This window comes from Dermacentor variabilis, chromosome 4, assembly GCF_050947875.1.
Source record: "Dermacentor variabilis isolate Ectoservices chromosome 4, ASM5094787v1, whole genome shotgun sequence".
Classification (NCBI taxonomy): domain Eukaryota; kingdom Metazoa; phylum Arthropoda; class Arachnida; order Ixodida; family Ixodidae; genus Dermacentor; species Dermacentor variabilis.
The window spans coordinates 109,692,173-109,713,075 of NC_134571.1; the positions used below are offsets into that span (position 1 = coordinate 109,692,173).

Here is a 20,903-nt window from a genome sequence, read left to right on the forward strand (position 1 = left end):
AGCTCTACCACACAGTGAGCTACCACACAATGCGCAAGTACTGGTGATAGCCTCAGGAATAAGTAAATTTTCTGGAAAACATCGTTTAGCCTGTGTTTGTTTACCCGAGCACTTTGTCGGCGTGGCATCCGAATGCGCGAAATGACTTCCAACTGAAATGAGCATAAATTGGGTGACTGTGGGACCCCAAAGGGTTAATACCACTGCCATGATACTGCTTAAGGAATTAAATGTAGGATCAGGCTATGCTGTGACAACATTATTAGGCTAAAAGGCATGCTGCTTGCATGAGACTTTTTTACCGCTGCTATTAGTGCATCGTGACTGTTGAGAGTGTTCAGGAAACATTTGGACAACCTCCATGCAGATACCTGAAGCAACATTGGAGATTATGTGAGGTGGCACAGCCTACGAGTAGCTTGAGGATACAAAAGCTGGAAGAATCCACAACAGCTACTGCTGTTAATAAAGGCAGTAACAAAAGTATTTTTAGAGATGAAGCACCAAATTCAGTGCAGCAATATACACTAGCTTTATTGGTCACCACACCTTCTTAAACAAGAGACAAATGCATCTGTCCAGCAGGCTTCATGTGTGGGGAGGGAAGTAATGTACAACAGCACTCAACTATTATGCAGTAACAAAAATCTATGGGTCGTTGCGATGACCCACAGTTTTGTTTCTGGAAAGTCACAAGCGGTTGGGGGAGGGGGAAAGGGAAAGTGCACATCTTGCACCAAATCAGAGCCAGCATCTCTCAATGATAACACGCTACCAACACTGGCTGAAGCTAGTTAGGCAATCAAGGAGGCTGAGTTCATTCATTCATGGTCAATGTGCTCATCATAATGAAGCATGAAAGCTGCAATGAAGCCGGGCATGCAGCAAAATTAAATGAAGCTGTTGGCAACTTGTGCACCGTTTTAACGTGCCTTCACCACTGTCCTTTTAATACAATCATTTTCAGCTTCAAAGTTCTTGTGTGACGATTCAAGTAGCTACTGCACATAGAAGGTCGATTTGAAGGCCATTTGCTGTTTCCCTTAAAGACAGCTAGCACAGCCTTCAGCTTTAGGATAAGAGAGAGAGAGAGCAGAAGAAAAGATGGTGTGCATTCGACACTTTCTCAACATGAATGTGAGCCACAACAGTGTGGACGAAATATGCACAGGCCCTGGGCAATACCACATAATGGTAAGTCATGGGCTTGAAACAAAGTCATTTTTAACAAACCATTCTCTGCACATCATAGTCAATTCTTACACTATGGGTCCAAGGATATTCGGCTGACTGTTCAATACGTCACATTATGGCCAGTTACAACTCGGATACCGGCTCCTTAATCAAAATCATGAGCTTCGTTCAAGCTCTAGAGGCACACAGCTTAGTAAATTTGCTCAGACAACAGCTGTGAAATGTGTGGTCACTTCTACAGACAAAATGCTCATGCTTGATGGGGTGGCTTGCCACTAGCATGTTGCAAGACATCCAATGTGCGAAGGAGGCTAAGAAAACATTGAAACAGTTGTGTTCTTCTCATGGTGTAAACACTCTATTGCATACCATAATGCTTGCCAACCTATTTGATGGGAAACAGTTAAATGTGTGTTATATACAAGGACCCCATTGCGCCAGCCCGACATGACAATGTATAGCACAGCTAGAGGCATGGCAGAGCTATACAGGTACCTGAATGTCTGGCTTGTAGCGCACCTGTCATGCACCGCCACCAAGCCTAACCACTGGATTGTGCAGAATGCATGTAAAGTGAAAGCCATAACATACCTATATTTATTGAGTGGCTTCCCCATTCCTTGAGCATGATTTAAAAGAATTTCAACAAAAGTGACAAATTCATGACTAAACAGAAAATACTGCTCAACATGTGCAGCTGTCGTGTTGACCTGCACCGGTCAGCAAATAACAGTGAGACCAAAAGTACTGAGCAAATAATCTACAAACAAGTAAAAGAAGTTTTTAACAGAGTAACTAACAAAACAATAAAAAAGACTGTTGTAATATTTTTTCTTTCTTGCCCGCTTTAAATCAAAATGTGTCATATCAATGCATTAGGGCGTGGAATCAAGAATCCGAAGGGGAGTGCAACAAAACAAACGGCAAATAACGGAAGCTGACTAGGTAACATGCCACTGCTACTTTTGGTCTATGAAGTCACATTAACATCTTTCCTACTAGAAACATGGTGTGTAATGAGAACAAAAGGATAGCATGTACCAGCAAAAGGTCCACAGCAACGCAGTAACCAACAAAGCTAACATTTAAAGCAGGACATCCAACAGCGTACGAAGCCAGTTTCTCACTTCTTAATTAAGTTCGGGAAGAAGTGTATATTAGAATTTCATTGATTGACAAGCTTTCTATCAAGAGAATGTGGTGTGCCATACGCAGCAGCTTAGATTTTCACACCACCCTGTGGTAGAGGTTGGTGAAGGGCAACATGGCTGCACGCTTTCCATCGAAAGTTCCACATGGTGGTTCGCAGAACCTGTGGCAGTTGCTAATTTCCTGTGCTGCGGAGAGTGTGCCTCAAGCTACTGTCTTGCTTGAAGATTTCGCCACTGGTCCTGGCTCAAAATGAATTTTTTTTGCATTTTGCACTGGAGAGCCGGCACTGGGTGCCCAGCTCCATGCTGTCGGTCATGGCCGATATACATTCTTCACCAATGCCGACCCAGCCACATGAGTCCCTTGAGGAGGAAGTAGAGAACGCCGACTGAATAGAGGACAATCTCGCGCTGCTGTCGTTGCTGGTTCTCCTGCTCGATGATGATGAGGCGCCGGCTTACGTTGCGAATCTGCTTCTTCAACATCGACATCTCATCTTCCACGCACAGCGGGCCCGGTGGGGTCGTTGGCACTGACCTGCGAACATACACCATTTCAAATGCAGCACTCCACGAAAAACACTGTGGCTGCCGCACATGTGAAATGCGAATTCACTCGACTTGACGTGCGAGGCATGGAGAACACTGTCCAGGGAGGCCTAAGCATGTTAAGAATACAGCTGAGAGCTTGCGAATGTAAAGGGACCTGATGTCAACGCTGTCAACACCATTAAGGCATATCATCAATTCTGGTAGTCTGTTTCTTTAAAAGTTCATTTGATGCCTCTGACATCTCACAAACTTAGAGTTAAAAAAAAATTGTACCAGAAAACGGAACTACTACCTGCTTCTGTTCAAACGCTATAGGCAATTTTTGAACTGCCAGCTGTGTATTGCTCATCAGAATGGAATGTTCGAACTGAACATTTCTGCATGGTATCTCAATGCTTTATTTATTTTGTTTTCTTCGAACCTCAATTTTTTGCAATGTCCTGTTATGCAAAGCCCGATAATTTCATCATGAATAAATGTTTGTCAATGAAACATTGTATGCTTCTTCCTTACACATTAGGCTGTGCAACGAACCAAGATAACTGAAAACAACGACTGTTATCGTCATTGTACCTCACCTGAAACATTCGCAGACTTGAAAATGGTAGATTTCATTTAGTTTTTCAGTTTTGTGCATATGGTCCACTATACTCAGTGTCAAAAGAATTCACTACAAGCTCCTCCCATAAAACCCAACTGAAGCTGTCCTCTAGTTCCCGTGATATTAAAAGCTGCTTGCATTGCCCCGAAGTCGGGAAGATGAGTGAACTTAATTAACCGGTGCAAATATAAAAAATTCCCATCAAGTTAAGCAACAGTGTATATGACCCTACATTCTTAGGTTATCACTGATCAAGATGCCAAAATGCCCAATCAAGATGCAAAATCAAAGATGCCAAATTAAGATGACAAAATTCTACTTCCCTGCAGGGTTTGCTTGTTCAACTAAATCAATACTGAATTGTTTCCCCTTCCTGCGCTTAAGTAGCGGGTCATGACTGCTGGGGCGCATTCACACGGGCGATTGACAGATGTCGCGCGGACCTGCCTGTTGCCACACCGAAATCTCTCAAGTGGTGCCGCTCATGTCTGCTCGCACCGCCCACTGCCACGTACACAGATGTCCTGCTCCTTCACTGCCGATTGGTTCAGTAGCTTTGCAGCTTGAGTTCTGTGACTGAAAAATCGAGCAGCAAGCGATTGACCCAAAACAGCTGCTTTTCAACCTCTTGCAAGTGGTGGCTTTGTGACCAACTCAGTTGCGCAATCTCTGCGAGTTACCAATGTGAATGAGCCCTTAGTGATACGGTCATATTTTGATCACTTTTTATCCATAAGAAAGAAAAATTTCTACTCCGTCTTTTAGGAACAGTTCAAGAGCTTTTGAACTAACCCTTTAGAAGATATACAGGAAATGTTATTAAAAGGCGTACTGGGCAGGGGAATGTGAGAGATGGAAATTCAAGATGACGAGTAAAACGAGAACAAGGAGAAAGCAGGAGCCAACGTTTCGACACGTGCACTTGTTTTTTTTCAATGTGCTGAAAAAGACAAGTCCACTTGTTGAAACCTTAGCCCCCGCTGTCACCTTGTTCTCGTTTTGCTCGTCGTAAAAGGAGTACTGACACATATATTCAATGTTGCAGAAACTTTGCCACATGCTTCCCGCACGTAGAAGGATGACACTTAGCAAGTGTGAAGGTTGATTCCTAAAATGCCACACCTATATACCACGCATATAATAGACGCATATAACAGACGGCAAATACAGTCCTTTAGGCATGTGTAGGCTCAATTAATAACTTCCACCGTGCATCCGAGGAGAAATTAATATTTTTTAAGGAACACTGCCCACTATACCCCTGCTTGTAAAATTAATTTTATTTTGTTAACCCTTTGAGGGTCAATGACGTAAATATACGGCGCTGCAAACAAGTCCAAAAATGGTTGATGCAGTATATTTACGTAGCCGGCTGTAGGTTTAAAAAGCGCGCCAATTCCCTAACTTTTTCTTTTCTGTCATGTGCTGCCACTATGTGGAAATACAGGGAATTTTTTTCGCATGCCTCTCTCTCTCGGTTTTCGTTACACAGTTTGTTTTAGCACTAGTTCGCTCCCGCGCGTCTATATACTACCGCTTGCGCACTGGCGCGCGTGCGGGCGGGTGGCAGTTTGGGTTTTGTTTTCGCAGGCGGTTTCGGCTTCTTGCGCTTGCATAACAGATGGCTATCTCGTTACTAATCGCTCAAAAGGCGACCGCTTGTATCTCGCTTGTTTAGTGCTCACAGGAATGCACATAGGAAGGATACCGCCATGCATATGTTTCCATTGCTTTTTTTTTTTTTTTGAGACTCGCGAAAACTAATTGCCTCTAGTTGGCGATAAGATGAAAACTAGCAGAAGTTTGTCACTCGTTTTATTTCTTTGATGGGCACACAACCGCACAGTTTTTTTGAACGCCAGCACCTATGCAGTTCGATTACGCTATGGATGTACATATTAGTGTAAGAGCAGGAACATTTGAGTCTTGCGAAATATTCTTGTGTGCGCATGTTCAAAGCCTTGAACTATAACAATGCATCAAATGTTTTATTCTTATAAATTTATTTCCTTCTTTATTATTGTTATTCATGAATGAAGAGTAGATATATACCAATGCAAAATATCTTTTTCTCGCTTTACGGTCACCCTAGAAAAATTACAGTAAATTTTTTTTCAAATAAATCGCTAAGAAGAATTGGAATCTGCAATAAAAAGAAATTGACCCTAAGTGGTCGCATGTGGCAAAAAAATATAGACCCTCAAAGGGTTAACAAAACAGTATCAGGTAAGTTGCTTAGGCTACATAATTTATGTGAAATTTAGTGTGACTAGACACCACCAAAAAAGCACCAAAAAATCTCAAGATTTCAGGGTTTCATGTTGTGCCTTTATTCACTGATTATTTATTTGTATGCAGAAAAGAAATGCTCAACATAGGCCAAAGTTAGTGGCACATATCTGTACTTGGGAACGTTTGATGATCCAATGCCCTCTGGAATTGCTGAATGTTTGCTAGTCAGCACCTTTGAGAGTTCTTTAAGTACCAAAAACCTGGGATTTTTGTCTGAGATAGATTGAAGTTTCAAACGAACTCTATCAGTAACAGGTCCATTGAAGATGATGGCAAATGTCTCATGAACATACAAAATGAGCCCCACATTCCTGGTCACAGTGGCACCCAAGTAATAAACTTTCTCAATGATGTCGGCTGAAAATGTGACGTGAATGCACAAGTACGCCAAGTCACCTTCAAGTGTATTGTGGCAAAGCACAGTTTGAGCCCTTCTTACAGTGATGCTTTTATCGGTTGCAAAGCTTTCAATAACAGCCTTTACACTAGCAAAGTGCTTGTGGTAATAATCGGCCGCCTTCAGCCAAGTTCCAAAGAACATTATAAATAAAACAAAGTGAGGACAAAACAGGGAAAAATATATTTTTACACTTTGAAAATCCGATATAGGCACTAACATTGAAAGAGACATTTATAGGCAGAATAAAAGTGCCATTGAAATGTTTCTAAACCCATAGTATGTGCTTATATAATAAATAGGCACGATAAGGCTGTAAGCAAAAAATAGGCATTTTGCCTGGAGTTCCAATATCTAGTCATGAAGCTTCCGACTCCTCATACTAAAACCGAAACTAGTTCACAAAAGCAAGTATTATTCCTTCAAGACTATGCACCCACACTTGTGGACGTAACTTGCTTTTGCTCGTTCTGTCGCGTGGTGGCTAAGAAAAAGCAGCAGACACTGTGCTTCAGGCAAATTTAATTCCCTGCGTGCTCAATGTGCGCTGATTTAACTTCCAACATGCTCTGCAATGCTACAGATGACCACTTTGCTGAAGGTGGTGATATCATGTGGTTTTGTGGCGCAAAGGCTAATGACAGCCTAAGAGCACCAAGACATCGTATAATGCAGTTGAAGGTGGGCTCAATGACAAATGGTAGACACAAAATGGCTGTATAGTGGCCTAAAAAATATTTGCTATAAAATGCGTAAAATATACTGTTTATGTATTAAAGCTATGACAATGACACGTGAGGTGTGCTATGAACATAAAAGATAAGCTTTGGAGGGTGATACACTAAAAGATGTCGGTGCTAGTAAAATTACTGCCTAACCACAACCCTTAACTGCAAGGGCTGGGAGGCACGTGCTACGATCTCCTGGGCTGATAACCTGCAATGTATTAATATGTAAAAAGCTTACAACTCGTCTAAAAGAAATCACAGATGATTATGATACTTCCTAATGCAAAATTTGAGCACAGCTCTACACGTTTTCATTTCGCCATATATTGAGGCAATGCACCAATCACTGCACTGACTGGCTTTCCCAGCAACTGCAGATTATGCAACCGTAGTATTTACCGGGATATGCTTGCAGCGAACGCTATGTGTGAAGCTGAGCTTTCTGGTTCTTTTTTCCTCCCCTTCCCACACGGCCAGTACTGCCACTTTGTAGCGAACGTGAGTGCCATCTGTTCCCAATTCAAGGTGGCTTCCTCCACTTTCCTTCTCACGCTTTCGCTGCACATTCCTCCTCTGCTTTCCTCCTTGCACTTATTTGCTCTCGCCATCTTTCATCCGCTCTTCACGGTCGCTCTTTTATAGCTTGCTGTGCTCATTTGCTCGGTTATGCCAAGGGAGGACGAGGCATGCCGACGCTCAGCGCAGGAACGAGCGCCTAAGAGTTGCGCCCTAACAGGTCTGTACCATGGAACACCGCTAGTTGAAGAGGAATGTGATTTCTGTAGGTTAAAGCAAAGTACTATATTTTACACAGAGGTTCTGCTTCCTGAAATTCGACCAAAACATGGAAGACTGTCAGTCTCTCACCACATGTACCAAATGTTGGTGCTTCACCACCAGTCAACAAAAAATTATGTGTTCCATATGTATGCCCTATCGTGAGTCGACATAATAGGAGATCAGTTCATTGTGTTTTTGTTGTGGAGGGATAAAATGCTAACTGCAGCTTGGCAACGCGGAGTTTATTAGGACTTTCATTGTCCCATATCCTCCTGAGACCCGGGATGCATTTGGGTGCACAGATTTTTCCCAAACTTTCAGAATAAATCAGTATGGTTATGAAGATGAAAAGTGTTAAATGTTTTTTCAATAGCCGTGATAATTTCAGCTCAGCGCGATGTCCAATATATTGGACACTGGGATGCTACCCGGTCTTTCTTCACCCAGCGCGCACGTAATGACGTACCGCAGATATTACGCAAAACTCGTGTGCAAAAATATTTTAATAACTCAAAAGGCAAAGTAGTCAATAAAGTACATAAGAAGAGCATTCCTCTGCTTAAAAAAAAAATTTGCTCTTGTGTTCACTTCCCGTGGGCAATTTCAAAACACCTGTTTGTCCTTGGTGATGCAGAAGAAGAGCCGACATTTGGTGCAAAAGAACTTTGTTTTCATGTCGCAGCCCTGTAGTCTGCAACGAGCAGTGTTTGCAGTGTCTGCCAGTATTGAGTAGTGGGTAGTGCTCTTTTCTTGGGGTTCTCGAGGAGACAGCCGCACCTGCTTTGATGGCGGATGCCACTCACCTTCGTCCTCACTCTCCGTTTCATCCTGCTTTTTCCCTTGAGCCATGAGAGTCTCAGCAACAGATTGGTGGAACTGCATATAGCTGAGTATTTCTTTCCGCTGCTTCTTTAGGGAGCGTATGTCGCGCGTGTTCTGCACCCAGGAGTTGTTGAGGGCAATGTCGAAGAGGTGAAAGATGGCTCTGATTGTCCACTTGTTGACGCCTGCTTTTATCATGTAGTAACTTATCATTCGGTCTGCCTTGTCAACACCGCCCATGTTGAAGTTGTACATGTGAACAATATCTGGTAGAGGGATATTGATATGTTTTTCCCTTACGAGACCACCTGCGACAGTAGGTGTCTTGCGGGTCCAAGCCATGGATTGAAAAAAGAAACGTTATTGGCTTAATTCATCAGACACGCGAGGCCGGTCCCCCGAAGAAAAAAAAAGACACGATTTCGTCCACAAGCCGCTAAACGCCAACAGTACTCGCCTGCAGTCCATAACAAGGCCATCGCAAAAGCGCGGTCAAAATAACCGGGTTGAGTCCTAGCGTCCAACGTAATGGACACGCGAAATCAAAGGAAGAGTAAAAAAAGGTAAGCGCGCAAACAGTTAAAATTTTGTATTCTGCACGTACGCTGTTGTATTAACTTTAATATAAAATCAAAGATATGCCCCAAAAGCAGGTAGAAATACGAGAAACAGTGCTTACTTCTCCGGCAGCTGCCGTAAAACGCCGCGCCGCTTAATGCCGCCATTGTGGAACTGTTTCGGCGGGAATTTGAACGATGTATTTTCATCAATGCTGCATAGATGGCGCAAGCAGGTGTCCAATAAGTTGTACAGTGGGGTTTTATGAGGATGAAAGCCTTGTCACATGAGTACTGTCTCATATCTGAATGTCCAATATATTGGACAAATCCCCATAGCGGGGTCTCAGGAGGATATACACTGACAATAGCACCCCAGTTTCTAGTATCTGAAATACTTCAAATCTATGGCAGGGACTGCCACAGAACAATTGCTAGGTTTTATTGTTGTAGACGTGGCGATATGTTCAGCAAGGATTTTACCCTTGATGCTTCTATGGTCAGGCACCCAGCATGTTATGGTGCATTGTTGAGATGCATACATACTACACAAACTGAGCAGAGATCAGATTTTTTAGTTTTAATTACTTGATGTGCCTTGGAACCGACAACAGGGCATAGGCCACAGCCATGATGACACTTGTTTCTCGGACCAAAACATCACTGGACTGACTGCAGCATAAGAAACACCGATACGCGACTCTGACGAATCGGTATCAAATTTAAGACAATAGTATTTTGCCTGAAGTCCTCAGAAGTGCATATGAATGTGCGTCTCAGGAGCATGCATTGCGACTTCTGCAAAGCATGTGTCACATTACACAAGTTGCCACTGCCATGGTGGTAACAGCTTCGCTGGAGCCACTGGGCAATGTTCGAAGACTGAGACACCCGTTTTTTCGCCAAGCTTCCTGACCCGCAGTGAGAAAGGCTCATGAGTGTAATTTGCTGACCAGTGTGAATGTTTATGTGAGTGGACACAGAGCCATTAGAAACATTGAACGAGTATGAATGAATGTTCACTTATTCTGTTGACCTGTGGTTGTGATTAAGATGAAGTGGTGCTGAGCAGATCATGCAATGCATGTAGCACATACTTGGTGGTCAATTAGAATAACAAAAGGAGTGCCGAGAAAAGGGAAGCATAGTAAAAAATGGCAGAGAATTATGTAGCATGATGAGATAAGAGAATCTGTCAGGCAGTGGATGGAGTTGGCTGGCACAACACCGGGGTACACGGAGATCTCTGGCAGAGGCCTTTGCCCTACGGTAGACATAAGACAGGCTGATGAGGATGATAATCATCTTGAAGCTGGAGCTAGTCTTGGGATACCCACTTGGTAACAGGACATGCCTTGAGTACTAAACAAATTTTATGCAACATATGTGCTAAAGTTCGTAAATAGAAAGGCAATTTGGGATCATTAATTATTGGCAATTATCCCAGTCTCTGACGCCTGCCACTGCTATAAATCTTTAAAGCCACTAAGAATTGTCATTTTGCCTCGAATACTCCCTTTTTAATAACAGCAGACAGTTGCCAGCAAAACAACCAATATGCAACAAAAAGCTATTCACGCATCTCTAATAAATAACACTTTCAGCTGTGGGTCAGTGCATGTGTTGCATCCTTTACTGGACACAGCACCTTCATTGTGCTTTGAAAATTATTCTTAGTGCACAATCTTGGGAACTCCTGTGCATGGCAATTGAATGTAGTGGCACAGATGTGACAGTTGTTTGTGTTGTGCTTGCTTACCCGCTGTTGTTGAAGAGACTGATGTCGCCATTGTGCAGCTTGCTCAGGGTCGTCTTGCGGCGAACCCTGAGCGAGGACTTGGCATTGTCCCCTGCCTCATCCTCTGCGTCGACAGCTGGGTAGGCATGCATATCGAGGGTCAGGGTGCGTGGCGGTGTTGACATCAGAATGGGCTCTGGCTCGGGTTCCATTGACTTCTCGAGCCGCATCTCTGGCACCGGGTCCCTGCCCTCAATATGCTGGTTGCCCCCTGGTGGGACAGCAAGAGTGGTTGACCAATTAATACACATGGTATCGTGTTTTGGCATAATGTCATTTGTGATTTCTGCAAGGCACAATATGTGCTTGCACTGCAGAGCGGTAAATGTCTCATGTGCTGTGGATGTACTCAGCTCAACACAAATATTCGTTGTAACACTGAGGACGACCCCAGATCTTCGCAGTTTTTGATACTACTGTATGTTCAAGGGGTTCCTACCAACTACCACAACTTTATAAGTGGCCTTAACTACACAGCTCAAATATGTAGTGGAATAATGCTACACTTGTAATCTGCTGTTAAAGAATAAATGCTTATAAATGCCCCAAATTTATATCATACAGGATCCTGATTTTCTCGCTATAAGCTGATTTTTTACTTACGTATATAGCGTGCACACCATGCAACTTTGCCATCTCATTTGCAGCATGCATTGCGCAAAACCCCTCAAAGCAGCATTTATATTTATGTCAACTGACCCTAGAGCCCTGGCCTAATTGATTGTATATAATTATTTATAGGAACTTGCTGTAAACTTTTTGAAGTTTAAAGATATTGCGGCAGGACCCATCTCATGATGACAGTCGATGGTAATGCATTAGCACTGAACCAGTTAACAAACCAACATATTTCCTCCATTGAAACAAGTTATGTATGAGGCGTGTACTGCAGTGGGATTGCTTTCTTGCGCTTCCCTATGAACACTCAGGGCCATCTAGTGCTGTCGCTGCGAAGCCTGCGCATGGCCTCCAAAATGCATGGTGCGCCGGTGCATGTGAATGCTGAGAAACAAATTATACAGCAACTGGCTTCCTCTCTAGCGCTTCTTTCTCAACACACTGTGTCATCTACCTATAGTCGGGTACAACTTTAGAAAAATAGGGAGGCCCCGCCCAGATGACTGAAGCGTGACAGCCGATTGCCTCCTCGACTAAAAGAGTCCCACTCAAGAGACCATGCTTCTAAAACGCATAATTTTTGGTATAAATAAAGACGTTTGTATTTTGAGAGCTCTTGGTGATTGGAATGCTACAGCACATGCTGGATCGCGAAAAAAAAATCCCATGCCTTCTACAATGCTGTGCGTCGTCTGCTTTTTTGCTTCATTGCAAGAGTCAAAAAAAAAATAAATAAATAAATAAATAAATAAAAAAGCAGCTTTGCATGAATTTTGCCCTGGTTTACATGTACACGGCACATTTAATGCTCCTTTTCCGAGCTCAAAATGCGTGGGTTGCTATTTGCTAAGTACTTGAAAACAAAAAAACACTGCATTTATTGAAACCATTGCAAACCTGGGGCAAAAAGACGATCAAGGCAGGAAAGGAACAAAAATTCTGCATTCATTATATTAAATAAATACTCTTGATTTTAAATAGCATAAGACTAATATATATTTTTTGGTTTTGTGTTTTCACAAACTTATTTTCAAGAATGTAATAGGTTTCTTTATTTCCTTTCTTCTATTTTTTTTTCTTTTGCAAGCCTGCAGGCTCGCCAGTTTGCGTAGCATCAGCGATGCTCGCTGCAATCTTCCGATACCGGACCATGGCTTAGAATAAATTCACGTGGCACAAATGGTGCATCGTAAGCTTGCAATAATATTTCTGGCACGATAGATGACCGCAAACAGTTTGGGAATTCACTGTGATGAGGGGCAGACGCACATGACTCACACGCTTCTGGCCAGTTCAGAGCACGGGCGGCCATCTTCTCCATCGGTGGGGTCACCGGCCGTCTGGCTCGTGACATGTCTAGAGTGTGCGTCCATTGGTGGAGGCTCATGTGCACCCGCCGTGGAGGAGTAAACACCCCTTTTTTTTCTAAAGTTGCACCCAACTATAGTAGCACTGTCGAGAAGTCCATGCAATGTCTCTGTGACTAGAAGTGTGGGGCACAGGTGCCTGCAAATGCTGAGAACTATTGCCTTGCTTGCCGCACACTTAGACCCCAGTTGGCAAGATGTTCATTGAAGAGCAGCACATACCCAGTGCATTCGTGGTGCAGCTCACTAAAGTGTTGGCGTGAAAGACATTCATTGAAAAGTGGCACATAGTCTGTGCATTTGTTAAGCAGCCTGCTAATGTGTCGGGTTACTGTCCTTGAGGAACATTTGTGACGTGGGTTTGATTCTGCTCAGTATTGGATAAACTTAAGGGATCTGTTCCGTCATTGTGGAGTGGCTCATTCCCAGTGGCAGATACCTGGTTTTCCAAATAGGCATCAAAGACGTTCATTGAAGAGTGGTTTACACCTACTGGCAGATACACAGTGAGCCATGCTGGTATCAGAGAGGCCCATTGAAGGCAAGTGCAGACCAAGTGGCAAATATCCTGTGCTCCATGTCGGCGTCAAACAGTTTCTTTGAACAGCAGTGCCTACCTAGTTCCACATCTACAGTGACCCATGTCAGCATTAAAGAGCTTTGTTGAAGAGAGGCATGCATGCACATGTTGCCACATACTCAATGACCCAAGTTGGTCCAATGGTTGGTTTTGAACTCTGCTCCCTCAGCACAGACGCTTGATGCGCTACCCATTCAACCATGGGCTACCCAGTGACCCAGGTAGGTGGGAGAATGTTTTTAAACAAACAAATAAAGATAGACAGACGGATGGACAGACAGACAGATAGCCCCAGAAAGTGCCCGAAATACCTTAACAATGCTAATGCATTAAAATAAACAGGGTGATTGAAGTGTTGCAGCAGTGATGTGCCATCTTGCAGTGCTGTCCGCACTTTTAGGAACAGTGGACATGCATTCTACCCATGTGAACCTGCAAGGTCTACCAGTATGAGCCTACAACAGCAATAATAGCTCCAGGTCATCCAAATGATTAGCCATGCCACACAACTTCTGTGAGGTGCGGAAGACAAGCATACAACAGATACAACGCAGCCACTCGAGGAGACTAGAAATTACTGCTTGCAATCATCACATGCTTCGGGGATTCCCCCGTGATCTCTTTCCTTTTTTTTTCTCTTTAGCAAATGGGCTCCCAAGATCTTCTAGTGACTCTCCATCCCAGGTTCTTTCTGTCCTCCACGGCAACAGCGATGCTCTTGCCATGCTGTTGCGTGCCACAGCATGTGTAACAAGGAGAGTACGGCAAGACGCATCCATATTTTTGGGATGTTACAGAGCAGACAACACAACAGGGGCCCCTCACTTTTCAACATTACACAAGCCATGCCAAAATGGCAGTCACTGTTGGTGGGAGGGACTTAGAGGCAGTGATTTCAAGTTAAAATTTTGGGCTAAAATATGCATTGAGAGCAGTTTTTTTGTGTGTGTATAACTACACTGGCCCCTCTAGTCTCAGTTAGAATAATAAACTGAGAACAGTAGTTGGGTGACTAGGCCATCGCCCCTTTAAGAACTTTGCTATGATATCAATTCTGCTCACATTCGAACACCAGGTGGTATGTGTGCCAAAACTCACATGCAAGTTTTTCCTTATGGTCATTTTTCTTTTGGTACTTACATTGTAGAAAGTAAACTACCACAAGAAAAAGAACCCATTAGTAGAGGATAAATTTATTTTTCAGTTTCTTTTGCACAAAGCCACAGAACCTGTGACCCCAATACATTCCTGGCTTTCCGAAATTTGAGTTCTCCATTGTGAAAAAAAAATAGCATTGTCAACCAGTTATTTTTCCTTGTATGTCAACACCGTGAACCTCGTTCCGCAAATGCAAGCATTTGTGATTTTATAAGTGTAATCTAGCAGCAAAGCTTAAGCTGACATAAAACTCCAGTGCCCGCTGTATTAAACTGTCCGTGGAGTTGACACCACCCACCTCGCACAAGGATCCGGTCAGGCACATGCATGGCCAGTGCCTGCTCGTTGATTTTGTCCCTGCCGAGCAGTGTATCGATGTCCTTCTCGTAGTCGTCCCGGTCAACGACACTAATGTGATGTGGGACACGCATCTTGTTACTAATTTCTGCTGTAAAGTCAGGATCATAGAAGGCGTCGTAGTCCCCCGAGAACCGCTGGTGGGCTGGGCTCGGGTTGCTCGACATGACTGTCAAGACAAGAGTGATGACAAAATGTTAAATTACGAACAACAGTGTAAAGCTACACCAGTTTAGACTGACAAAGCATTCGTTAAAATTATGGTTTCCATTAATTTCACGGTAACAGGTAGATTATTAGAAGAGAAAACGAAGGAGGAAGTTAAAATTTCGCACCGAAATCCCAGTGCCGGCATGTCAGTGTGACGTCACAGATTTCGAAGTATTTTTACGCATTTTAACAGTAGTGGCTCATTGAACGCTCATGAAACTAGCTAAGTTCAGTCTTTGGCTCCTTCGGAATACAATGGAGTTCATTTTTACCGATTGGAAATTAATTAGGCCCGAGCAGATGCTGTCAAAACCCGTGATGTCAACAGCAAGCTGGTGCGGTATTTTCAAGGCAGCTGCTGCCACCAGTCTTTCACATTTCCGTCTTTTCTGGCTTATCAAGCCCCCTCTTGCAGTAAGAGTGGCTTATTGTAAAAGGGCAATTTATCATTACAGCTCAACTTAGCTTTTCTTTTTCTCTTCAGTGTTCCCTTAGATATCTGTGCATGGTAGGTGCGAAAAATGCTCAAAGTACTCAGTAGACAAATGTGTCCTTCAAATGTTCCTAAACGGGGAACTACTCATTGTAGAGGCTCAGGACTGCAGCACTACGCAGTGCCATGAATCACCAACTTAATCTAATTCCATCCAGTTACAAAATGCCATGCCTTATTAACTTGCCCAAACATATAGCTTGCCAGGACTACAAATTTTGGCTGCCATGATGTTGTGCGCCTAATATTAGAGGCGTTACAATGGGCAAGGGAATGTAAAGAATGCCTATGCACTGAGATCGCAATCAAGAAACACATATGATCAGTACAGTCGCACCTCAATATAATGAACATGGATATAACAAATAATTAAATGCAGGGAAATAAATATAAAATTTGGTTGGTTCGGCTTGGCTGGCCCACAGCCAGCAAGCCTACATGCTGAACTTGTGTGATCACACCAATTGCAAAACTACACGTTAGCAACAGTTTGTAATTTAGCACTGTTCACGTTCAATATCAGCACAATCTGCCTGACACTGTTTAGCGATGCCAGAGGAAAAGGCCACCAAATGTTTCCCTCCTTGGCAGAGGAAACTCAATGGAGGCAGGAGTTCAAGAGAGAGAAAGGCGCAATGCTTTGAGAATGGTGTACTATAGATCGTAGCTTGGAAAGACTGCTGACTGTAGATTATTGCGTTGCAAGTATTAGGCAGAAGCAGGGCAAGGTCTGCCGGAGGTATCCTCAATTGCAGTTATGTGGTCTGCTTTTTCGCCAGCTCTGCTCCTTTTGTGGTTGTGCAAACACTGCAGCCGATGGTGGCTCATCTAATCTCTGAAATAAATGAGCAACCAACTATGCCCATCTGCATTAAGTGCTGCCATCACTACCCCCTCCCCTGCTCTTTTTATTTAAATAAGTGTACGTAGAGGATACATACTCATGTGCTCCAACATGTGATCAAAAGCAAAACACTTTGTGAAGCGTCCAGCCATAGAGATATACAAAAAGCGCTTAAGGAAGAGTTTCTATGAATAGTTCACGAGTTGTCACACAGCTATTGCACCATAACACACAACTTTAATGTATCTCATGTGTGTGGCAGAAGCTGTAGAAAAAAATTTGTGCAAAGGTACAGTCTGTCTTAGACACATGACATGGATTTCTTTCCCGCTCAAAGGAATCTACGAGGTTGTTACAGGAGAACATTGAAAGATCCCAGAGTGCATGAATCTGTCAAATATATGGAAATACAAAAATGCCCTATTCGCCTTGGCCAATGTTGAGCGCTTGTGTTCAGCCTACAAGCTTATTCTGTGTGCGAAGAGGCACGATATTGAACTCCAAACCCTATATGTAATGATCACTGTTTTTAAATTTTGCAAGGATTTGTAAACATACATTATTGCATGCTTCTTTTCTTATTGGCACCTTTGCCGAATTTATTCCTTTAGGCATGGCTTTCAGTTTCGGTGAAGCACGTAGCAGCTTTCCTGGCATATTTTTATGTTCAATGCCCTGTGAAGCAATGGCTAGCACAATTAGTTGCTGCGTTCCATACTTCAAAAGTGAATGCCAAGACAGCTTCCTTACCATGAAAATGGGTTACACACATTCAATAGACAAAACAGATGGGGTTCGCAAGCAAATTATAGTGCCTATTTTGCCCCTATCAAGCTAGGTGCCTGATTTATGTGCCTAAAACATACATGTTTAGTGCTTAAAAATTCGGTCTCTACTAATGACAAACTCATTACAATGGCAATGCTGGCAAAACTAAACAGTCTAGGACAAATTGTAGCTTTGAAACGAACCAGCACCCTAAAACATGCACACACACACATGCGCGCGCACACCCACCCACCCACCTACCCACCCACCCACCTACACACACGCACACACATGCACACACACACACACACACAGAGAAAGGGACAGACAGACACCTACCCTAGTAGTTTGCTTGCTAATGTACGCATCACATTGTTTTGAATGCTTGCTAGCTAAGAAAGAGTACAGAGTTATTCTGAAACTGATTTAGGTGACTGATATTTGCACAACAATATGAAACATCGTTCCAGCACACAATTGAACATGGACGAGAAGAGAAAGACAACACGAACGCCGGTCTCTTCTCGTCCATGTTCAATTGTGCGCTGGAACGATGTTTCATAATACTAATCATAACCAACTAGCCCAGCTATCCATACTTTGCACAACAATTTTACTTTTAGCATGCTCATACTTGTTTAGCTCTGTGCAGGAGTGAAGACATGCCTAGATAAATCTGACGAAATATGTTACTCAACACTAGTTTAATGCATCATACTATTAAGGCACCAAAAATCAGTTGGCAGTGTATTTGTCCAACTGGCATTTTATTTATTCTGCAAACATCCCATGGATAATTTGGCAGAAATGTGATAAAGACTGTTGATAAACTAAAGCAGAATTTTCGTACTGCACTATTTTTGCTATGCACTTCTTGCCTAGGAAAAATAACATAGATGGAATCACCCATGATGCTGACCTGAGCTTCAGACACATTTATGAGGGAAAAAAAAAAAGAAGTCTGAACCCTATCTGATTTGTTCTATTGTTGTACAAAGGACTTGATTTGAAAATTATAACAGTGCTAACACATGCAACAACAAAGGAACAAGGACGAGACACAGCGCTTGTGTCTCGTCCTTGTTCATTTGTGGTTGCGTGTGTTAGCGCTGTTGTAATTTTCAAATCAAGTATGCACCAACTCGCCCCGAAAGAAGTTTTAATGAAGTGCAAAGGACACCAAATGTAAGCGACTATGCAGAACTCGCCTCTAGAAGTGGTGGCAGAGTCAAGCAGGTGGTAAAGCAACACAGTGATAAAGAATGACGGATAAATTCAAATGTCACCACATTTGCTGTCTTTGGGAACAAAAAGCAGGAAGGAACACGTGTACTGTGAAGGCAGTTGCAGAGAAGAGCTTACAGTAAAATAGCATTTATAATGGTGCCATATGGCCGCCAACATTGTCTGGCCACTCAAGCATTTACAAAAGCAAGGCGGGCGAAAGCAACTATGCATGTCTAGTGCTTCGCACGTGGACTTGGGAGAACAACACTAAAGGCTATGCCTGCCAGGATGCAGTGAAACTGGAGTGCCGACAGACATTGTTGCACATCCCCCCTCCCCTCCACGTTACAATGTGCAGCTGGCATTGCAGCTGTGCTGTTTTGCGGTTGCTCCGCCAATTCAGTTGAGCTCAATAGTCCAACAAAAAGGGATTTAATTTTCACAGGATGGAAGGGTGTGGTCCATTTAGTATCACTTGACATCAAACATATGCTCAACACTGCAAATTTCACTCGGAAAGTATAACTCTCCTTAAATATTCATTTTCTTGGCGACCCAGAATGACAGCAGTACTTACACTACTTGGTGCCTTGCATCAAATAAGTTAAATAATTACTGTGAGAGCGATACCTCCACATTCAGATTGAATAATATACACATATGTATTTTGCTACTGACTGCTATGTGGTTTGGCCCTTCCTAAAAAGCACATACGTTAATTACGGCTGTAGAATTGGTGTAGACTACAGCTATAATTCATTGTAGACCACTGATCTCACGCAACATGTGATATCAATGCAAAATGTGAAAGCAAGCACTCTGCTGTTTTTCTATGCAGAGATCAGGATGATTATGAATCTGCTGCACAGTGCCTCAATGGCTGCAGCAGTTACTTGTGTTACTATCAGCCAACAAACATTAGAAGACATCCGCAAAGTGACATATGATAACGTACAGTACTTCTGCAACAGAAAAGCCGCCGAGGAAGCTATAAAGTCTTAGAGAATCGGTGTCTTTGAAGAACACAAAAATGGACGTCTCCACAAGGTGCTCAGTTTGCTTTGGTACGTCACGCACGACGTCTCGTTATATTGCCTCACCCCCTGTCCCCATGAATATGTGGAAGTAAACGCGACAACTGTTCCACTTAGCTGCTGATATTGAAAACACATAGCAAATGCTCAACTTATTCAGATGAATTATCCTGCACGTTACGAATGCCACTGCCTTGAACATGTGCATGCAAAACGTGTTATTCATTCTTCGGTTACTCACGAAGTCGATGTAGGCGCTGCGCCGCCAGATTTCTTGGCAAAAAAAATGTTTTCCTTTCTATTTTTTTATATGCACTCCACTGTTAGTTCGGCAAAGGCATGCTGCTTAAGCCAGGAAAGCTAGTAAGCCGACATACAGGTAGGTTTTGCGCGCTGTTCACAATGAAGCATCAAAGGTCATGCCGTTCCTTGCTCTCAGCTGACGCATAGCGACCGATAAGACTGCACGCTGTTGCTTGCTAAAAGGAAATACGCGAGTAGTTTTTCAGTGAAGTGGTGCTGAAGAATTGGTGCCGAAGAATTGTACTTTCTAAGGAAACAGCACACGCGGCATGAAATCAAGTTGAGGTTGATCGTTTTTGTTGATGTCGAAACGTCGGTGCAGAGCTCTTGCTCGGCAGGCGGGCATCGAAATGCAGATGAACGGGCCAAACAAGTAGAATTTGCCATGTTCTTTAATGCGCTCTTACTTCAAGACCACATCAACGAAAACGATTTTTTAAAAACGACGGCTAGACAGCCTTGCACGACAGGTAAAAGACTTCGCGCGTAATCAATGAAAAGCACTTGGAGACGGGTTTCAAGTTCGAAAGGGTGAGACGCCTGCAAACGGGCCTCGCTACGATGCGACTGCTTAGACAGCACGATCTGACGCGTAGTCGCCCTCAAAGAATGCACAGCATTTTAATTATCTGTAAGGAACTCATTTTAATGTAAAGAGTGCCTCACCTTGTGGCCGGTGCGTTTGATCACATCCGCACACGATGAAAAGGAAAAAAATACGGCAAAAAGCAAGAAAAAAAGTTCACTGGATTGGCTTTGATATGGCTTCTATGATTTACAGCCAACATAAGCCCCAGTCACAGTTTTTTTTTTTTTCGCCTTCCCCCGTGAAATATACATGGCATGAAAAACAGTGTGGTCAAAATCTGCTGAATGACTCCCACATTTACGTGAGCAATTTGCAGGTCATGATTGGCATGCTAGGAGTTATATTTGGTTTATTCTTGGAGAATCAGCGAGTAATGCACAAGCGTCAGATGCAAAGCGCAACTCTTGCACCGATTCTAATATTCGCTGCTTGAAATGTTATCAGCCTGGATGATTATTATTCTGCAGAAGGGACATTATGAGC

The 20,903-nt window shown here is 43.1% G+C and overlaps 1 protein-coding gene across 2 annotated transcripts; it reads right to left on the reverse strand.

Annotated features, from left to right (window-relative positions):
• Positions 1-513: 513 nt before the first annotated feature.
• On the reverse strand, positions 514-20,587 carry Tango11 (transport and golgi organization 11). Of its 2 annotated transcripts, none has more exons than XM_075689999.1 (4): positions 20,498-20,587; positions 14,894-15,121; positions 10,834-11,083; positions 514-2,883 (listed from the first exon to the last, which is right to left on the reverse strand). In XM_075689999.1, the coding sequence occupies exons 2-4, from the start codon at positions 15,117-15,119 to the stop codon at positions 2,679-2,681; spliced, it is 681 nt and encodes a 226-aa protein (XP_075546114.1). In that variant the 5' UTR covers positions 15,120-15,121; positions 20,498-20,587; the 3' UTR covers positions 514-2,678. The 2 variants fall into 2 exon arrangements, with proteins under 2 accessions (XP_075546114.1, XP_075546115.1); XM_075690000.1 differs by lacking the exon at positions 20,498-20,587 and adding an exon at positions 19,770-19,889.
• Between the last annotated feature and the right edge of the window lie 316 nt (positions 20,588-20,903).

Bases quoted from the DNA above. Each gene is read 5' to 3' on its own strand.
- Tango11 (XM_075689999.1), bottom strand. From the start codon at position 15,119: ATGTCGAGCAACCCGAGCCCAGCCCACCAGCGGTTCTCGGGGGACTAC. The intron at 11,084-14,893 runs GTGGGTGGTGTC...CTGTCCCACCAG, and splicing joins TGACCGGATCCTTGTGCGAG to GGGGCAACCAGCATATTGAG. The intron at 2,884-10,833 runs GTAAGCAAGCAC...GTATGTTCGCAG, and splicing joins AGTCTCTTCAACAACAGCGG to GTCAGTGCCAACGACCCCAC.